The 7,434-nt window shown below is 45.2% G+C and overlaps 1 protein-coding gene across 1 annotated transcript in view; it reads left to right on the forward strand.

The window, feature by feature from the left end:
- Window positions 1–7,434, forward strand: part of LOC103605833 (zinc finger protein 64 homolog, isoforms 3 and 4-like) — a 22,150-nt gene that overhangs the window by 1,824 nt on the left and 12,892 nt on the right. Inside the window, exons 2-3 of the mRNA XM_008590449.1 lie at window positions 4,596–4,745; window positions 5,010–5,072. Of these exons, the coding sequence (XP_008588671.1) occupies window positions 4,596–4,745; window positions 5,010–5,072 (213 nt within the window). The remainder of the gene's footprint in view (window positions 1–4,595; window positions 4,746–5,009; window positions 5,073–7,434) is intronic.

Here is a 7,434-nt window from a genome sequence, read left to right on the forward strand (position 1 = left end):
CGGGGGAGATCCGACAGGTGGTGGGGGGGCGGATCCCGGGGGCCCCAATAAGGACTCTGCCTTTTACTCTGATTGACATGGGAGCCGGGGGGGGCGGGGAGGGGAAACTGAGCAGTGACAAGGTCGTACCTACGCTCACCCCGACTGTCACGTGAACCCTGGCTAAAGAGGAGCAGGACGCACCTAAGCCCCCCAGGCGGCATGTCTCCTGTGGTCCTGGGCGCCTCCCCTTCAGCAGAGCCCGCGGGAGGGGGGCTTGTCTACCTCGCCACATTCCTGCGTCTGCCCTCAGGCACACGCCCCTCCGTCGGAATCTCAGGGGGTGGGGAATCTGCATTTCTAAGGCTCTTCCTGTTCTGAAGATACGGCGCTCAGGTTAAGACAATGTGGGTTCCTACTTTCTCTTCTCTCTACCACCCCCCGTGGTGAGCTGATAGCTCTTTCTTAAGCGAGGGGGTTGGGAGAGGAGTTTTAACTGGACTTCTCCACTTTGCTTCTCATTTTCCTGGTGCAGAAAGGGAGAGGGGGATGTCGGGTCTCTCTCAGAGGAGGCTCACACCTCCAGAGGCGCGGGCTCTGTTTTCTTCGGCACCATCTTCCAGAAAAGTCATTTGGATGGGCTCTGACCACACCTTCCCGGAGGAGGTGGCGGAGCGGAGTAGTTGAATGAAGGCTCTCCTAGATTAATAGCACCGTGGCCGCAGTCTGCCCAAGGAAGGCCTACAATGGGGATAGCTAGACTGGCACTGTCGGGCCCTCCTGGAGTCGGGTGGGGGCAGGGCGCCTGCTGATTCTATGCCTAAAGGAGGAGTTGGGAGGTACTGGGGATGTTGGATCTTTGGGGGAAGCCTTTATAGAAGAGAATTGCTGAATAACCCTGGTCTGGAGTTCAAAGTCGATACGCTGAGCTACTTACTCCTGCAAACAGCGCTGGGAGGTGCCTCCTGCAGCTGCGCCCGGGGTTGGGGTATGGGGAGGGTGCTGTGTGTTCTGGATACTGGAGGTCTCCCCCTCTCCCCGCCACCGTGGGAGCAGGATAACCCGTGCCTGCTCAGTACCGTGCCGCACACCAGCCACTGTTTGGGGAGAAAAGCGGTCTTACAACTGATGTTTTATCCTTACATCTTAGGTTCGTGACACCGCACAAGGGGACCCACCTTGCTATTTTAAGGTTCGGCCACTTCATTTGCAAGTGGATTTGCATGTGACACTGCACAAGGGGACCCACCTTGCTATTTTAAGGTTCGGCCACTTCATTTGCAAGTGGATTTGCAACTCAAGTAGTTTTGGGAAGAAAATAAATGGAAGGGTGAGGTGGAAGACTTCCCATCCCCACCAGTAAAGTAAAATAATGGGCAAGAATACACCTTACACTGGTGGTTTCTCAAGGAGTTAAAAGGCTCACTGTGTCTGTCAAATGTGGCCCACATCCACGTCAGACTCAAAGGGCCTCTCCAACTGTACCTTCCTCAGGAAAGGTAGGCTTTGAACATTCCTTGGATACAAGTGGAAGCATGGTGTTTGAGGGGCCCCTACACCTCCACATAAGAGGCTCTACTTGGGGGATCCTCCATGTTAGATACAGCTCTCCGATAGTTCGAACCCAGCAGCCTCCCTTTTGCCTGTTTTCGAGTTTGCATTGAAAATATGCATTTCCCTCCCTTTGAAAATCTGGGAGTTCTTATGTATACACATCAATGAATGAAACTGATAATATTTATACAGTGCTGACATATGCACAGGGTTCTTTTACATATACTAAAGAATTTGATCTTCGTCTAAGCCTATGGAATAGGGGCCATAATCCCCACTTTACAGATGTTGAAATTGTGGAACAGGGAAGTTGAGTAACTTACCCAAGGACACACAGCTAACATGTGATAGAACTGGAATTTGAAATGTACCAGCTGCTTCCCAGTCAGTTCCCTAAACCACTGTGTTTAGAGAACAACACCCCTTTCAGATTTCAGTTCTCAGCCTTACTTGGCTTCTGTGCAATTAAAAGCCCTCAAGAATTTAATGGTTTTCTTTTTTAATATGTAAATTGCTAAGTAGTACAAGGTTTTGTGTCTTCCCTGGAGGGGCACAGGGATTGGCTGCAGATCTGGCTACTATAGGATCTAGTCAGCTGAAAGCCTCCAGCCCTGTAACCTTGAGCACCTCTCCCGAGCCAATTTCTTCCTTTCTTACCGAGCACAAGTTCTCAAAGAGTGATTCCAGACCAGCAGCAGCATTAACTGGAAACTTGTTAGAGGTGAAAATTTACCGGCTCTACCCCACACCTACTGAATCAGGAACTCTAGAGGTGGGGCCCGAGCCTCCTGTGTTCTAACAAGCCTCTGAGTGATTCTGATGTACACCCATGTTTGAGAACCACTGGCTGTGAGTCGAGCTTCTCAAATCTTAATGTGCACAGGAGTCACCAGGGTCTTGTGAAAGTGCAGATTGATTCTGTAAGTCTGGGGTGGGGCTTGAGACTCTGTTTTTCTAACAGGCTCCCAGGGATGCTGGTGCTCTGGGGACTACCCTTCGAGTTGCCAGGGCTTAGAGTAGTCTGACATAATCACTGGGGCGTGCTTTAACAATGCAGGTTCCTGGTATCTACCTTTAGCTCTCCCCCACTCCACCCCCAGCTGTTAGGTGAGTCTGGGGTAAGGCCTGGGAAACTACACTTACCCGTGATTTAGGTGATTCTGATACAGGTATTGTCAGGACATTCAAGGGGAGACTAAAACAAAAAAAAATCCAAAAACTGAAATAGGACTAGTGCAGGTCTTCTCAGCCTCAGCACTGTTGACACTTGGAACCATATACTTTTTGATGGCGGCTGCCCTACACATTGTAGGATATTTAACAGCATCCCTGGCCTCTACCCAATAGATGCCATTATCAAGCACATGCATGCACACAGGATCATGACAATCAGATGTCCTGGGCATTGCCAAACATCCCCTGGGGGCAAAATGGACCCCAGTTGAGAGCCAGTGGATGAGATCACTTGTTAGGGCCCTTGTTAAGGAACTTTGTGCACCACAGCTGCTCAGATGCTACATCTGGTCTACGTAACTGGGAGCATGTACACAACATGGGCTAGGCACTGTACTAAGAACTTATACTTGGTTGCATTTAACTCTACAGCTACGAGGCACATAGTTCATTCCCTTTTATAGATGAGTAAACCAAGGATCAGAAAGGTTAAGTAACTTTCCAGTAGCCAATCACACAGCTAGCATGTAGCTGAGTGAACCCTCTGTGTAGGGCTGATGCCTCACCAGTGTGCTCTATAAGCTTCTCCTGGTAAGACTCCTCTACCCCAAGAAATCTCTCAGTGAAGATGGAATTCATCTTTTATTATAATCTGAGACAAAAAGTCCCAGACCTTGGCCTATAATTCATAAGCTAGTCAATATCTGTTTTTGTTGTTGTTTAAGATCTCAGACATTGAAAGCACTTTTTTCTTAGATTTAAGTCTATTTGGAGATAAATCACCTTAGAATCTTTTAGGAGTATGTAGTGTCATAGAAGTTATTAAAACTACAAATTAGAGTGAACCATATGAAATTATTCAACCATTTTGGCCAACAAAAATGGTGGTTTCACATGGTTCTCTTTTACTAAAAGCAGAAAAAATGATACAGTGAACTCCCACATCCGCATTGCTCAGCTGCAACAATTAACTGCAAGTGACCAAGCTTGTTTCTTCTGTACACTAACTATTCCCCTGCCCTGGATTATTTTGAAGCAAAACATACAAATCACACATCTTATAAATACTTCAACATGCATCCCTAAACCATGAGAATGCTTTGGTTTAAAAAAAAAAAAATCGAATTTGATTTTCATACCTATAAAATATAAAACCATTATATTAAACGTTCAGTGAGTGAGCACACTTCTCACTGTCTCAAATGATTTTTACAATGTGTTCAAATCAGGAATCGAATGAGGTCTGGGTATTACAGATCATTGTCTCAAGTCTTCAGTCTCTGGTTTTTCCCCTCCTCCACCTTTCAAGTTTTTTGTTGAAACAACTGTTTTATTCTGGAGAGCAGTGATGCTTGAAGTGTGGTCTACGACCTGTTGCTGAACTGGAGCAAAACAAGTCAGAAATTGAGAGAAAGCTTTTCTTTTTTTTTTAAAGGCAGTTTGATACTGCCATGGCATCCAGCTTTCTGTTATATCTAATCATAACATGTGGGCTTTTATTTTTGTCTTATTTTGCTTTTCTCATAATTCATGTTTATTCTATCTTACAAAATTATTAGCCATGATGAATCAGAAATTGTTTGGCGGGGGAGGTGGGAACTAGTGCTTCACATCATTTGAGACACGCTCAAATGGAAAGTTTCCATCTGGATTTTGCCAGTTACGTCTCTGTGATGTTGCTGTTTCCCTCTGTCCCCTGTATTTTCTGGAAACTGATAATTAGAAGAGGACTTTTGCCAGGCTAATTACAATGAATATGCCTTTCTTTGGGGGAGGGGCTGGGGGGGAGGTGAAGGCAGGTGAAAAAGAGCCTAAACCTGCTATATTCTAAGACTTACCACAAAGACTGTATTGGAGAAATTAAGTAAAACTTTATTCCTCAATTTCAGCTTCAGAACTAGATAGTGATGTTCCAAAACCAGCTTGCCTTTCCACTGAAAGCAGTGACATCCAGAAGGGCCCTGTCGTTGCTGCTCCCTCAGAGTCAAGGGAACAAACGGCTACTCTTGGAGAGAGGACATTCAACTGTTGCTACCCAGGTAAGGAGTGATCCTAGCACACAGAGCCTCTTCTGTGCTGAGCGCTGCTGTGCAGGCTCTGCGGGAATTCACTCATTGGGTGCCTGCACGGCTCGTGTATCGTCACAACACATGGGCATCTGCACCCACCACCTCCCTGTGGGTCCCAGAGTCCTATTGCACCTAGAGCTCAGAGTGTGCCTCATCAGGACATCAGGTTCATAGTAGTGTCCATTTTGAGGTTATACTTTAAGAAAAGCATGATTTTTCTTTCTTCTCTTCTAGGTTGCCACTTCAAAACTGTTCATGGCATGAAAGATTTGGGCCGCCATCTAAGAATCCACACAGGTAGGTATCCATGCATTCATTCAACAGTTTAGTAAGAAAAAAAAAAAAGAAATGGATAGGAATTGGGTGCTGGATGTGTAATGGTGAAGAGGACAGAGAATGAATGTTCTCTGCCTCATGGAACCTAGTCTAGTGGGGTAGGCTTGGGAGAGGGGGCAAAATGGGAATGAGACAAAGATGGAGAGGTCGACAGGAAGGGCAGCACAGAGGCATGTGGCCATGGTAAGCTTAGAGAAGAGCAACAGCATTGCTTCTTAAAGGTGTGAAGCAAAGGCATGCCATGATCTGTAGCAGGGGTCTGCAGACTACCTTCCACGGGCCAGCTCCTGCCTGCTCCCATGCCTGTTTAGCTATTGTCTATGGCTGATTTGGCCCCACAGTGGGAGAGTTGAGTAGCTGCTACAGAGACTGTAAGGTGCACAAAGCCTAAGATAACAAACAACTTTGCCAACCCTTAGTGTACAGTACAAACCAAGTACTTGCCTGTATGAGCTAGGATTTTGGTTTGTATGTTCTTACAGAAACCAAATTGAGGTGTATTAAACATAATCAGGTTTATTGCTCAAATACGATGTGAGAAGCAAATAGTCCACAGCTGGTAGAATGCCACAGCTCTGCCATCAACATGTGGCTTCGTCTCTGGGTCCGAGGCACCTGTTCTACTTCTCCCAGTCTCTTTAAGCAGTGGAAAGTAGGAGAGGAGCTTGGGGAGCTCAAGGCATCCCTCCCTCAGGGCATGACTCAGAAGTAGCATCCCTTGTGACTGGTGGAATAACCAACTAGTGGTGGCTTAACACCAAAGTATTTCTGTCCCGTGACAGTCCAGATGTAAGTGAACCAGGCTGATATGGCAGCTTGGACCCATGGTTTCAGGCACCCATGCTCTCGTTTCGTCGCTTTGCCATTCCAGGGTGCAGCTCTCATGGGCATGGTCCAAGATGGCTTTTTGCCACCTTGAAGACAAATCCTAGAAGTTACACCATCACTTGGGTCTGTGCCCATTTGGTCAGAACTTAGTCACGTGGCTACTCCTAGCTGTGGAAATGAAGGCTGGGAAAGTGAAGTCTTGGTTCTGCCTGACCCTATATGCAGCTACAAAGAGAAGGTTCTAATATCAAGGAAGAAAGGTAGTACTGATACACAGGGCCAAATGGGGTGTCTGACTCAGCTGTAAGTGGGAGGCAGAGATGGTAATGTGTGCATAGGTGATCATTCCAGGCTTGAGCTGGACATTAGCCAAGTGGGTAGAATGATGGTTCTCAAACCACTGTTTCAGAATCCTTCTACACTTAAAAATTGAAGACAACCCCACCCCCAAAGAGTTTTTGTTTGTCTTTTCATAGTTGCTGCATTAGAAATTAAAACTAAAACTTTAAAATACTATTCACTTAAAAATAACAATAAGCTCATTACATATGAACATGTTTTTATGAAAAAGAAATACTTTCCACAACAAAATGTAGTGAAAATGGAATTGTTTATACTTGTGCAAATCTCTCAGGTGTGGCTTAATAGTCAGCTGGATTCTCCTTCTGTATGTAGTCCCATCGCAGTGTGTTGTTTTGGTTGATATATATGAAGAAATCTGGCCTCTCATATGTGATTGGAAATGGGGGGAATATTTTGATACCGTTCTCAGATACTTGTCATTCTTTAATACTACACCAAAACACAACAAATAAGTCTCCTAAATAAGGATTAGTTGCTGGGTAGAACTTGCAACTGTATCGATGAGTTCTTGAAACTGTGAAATTAAAATTCATTGGTCTGTTTTGCACTTTGAGTGGATCTCATCCATGCTTGTGTTTTTGTCACATCATGCATTAGTCAATTGGAAGATAGTGGTTTACCAACTTATGTAATTCTTCTAAACATTGACCCATCTCATTATACCATAGGAAAAGATCACTTGTTAATATCAATCTCATCAGAAAAATCTAGGTACTGTGAAGCTGCAAGCCTGGGTAGAAGATACATCTTCCAAGATCCTAACTCTTTCTTGAGAGCTCAAATGTTATCATTGCAATACTCCTGGTAATTTCCCTTGAAATAACAGGCTCACTTCCGAGAATATCTGCCAGGTACTCAATCTGACAAAACCGTAGTTTGTGGGTTGTTTCCAAGTCAAAGTGGTGCTGCATAGAAAACATGCCCACTTCAGCTTGCCGTGCAGCTGTCGCACAAGTGCATGTATGTGCTCGAGACAGCCGGCAAGGTTTGGATTGCAGTGGAAACACCATATGCGTGTTTATTTGATCACACGAATATTAAAAAGGCTTATTCGGGAGGGAGAGGTATGATCAGTTGTAGTCTCTACTGTTTTGTCGAGGATATTTCTTTTTTTTTTTTTTTTTTTTTTTTT

This window comes from Galeopterus variegatus, unplaced genomic scaffold (assembly GCF_000696425.1).
Source record: "Galeopterus variegatus unplaced genomic scaffold, G_variegatus-3.0.2 Scaffold6108, whole genome shotgun sequence".
Classification (NCBI taxonomy): domain Eukaryota; kingdom Metazoa; phylum Chordata; class Mammalia; order Dermoptera; family Cynocephalidae; genus Galeopterus; species Galeopterus variegatus.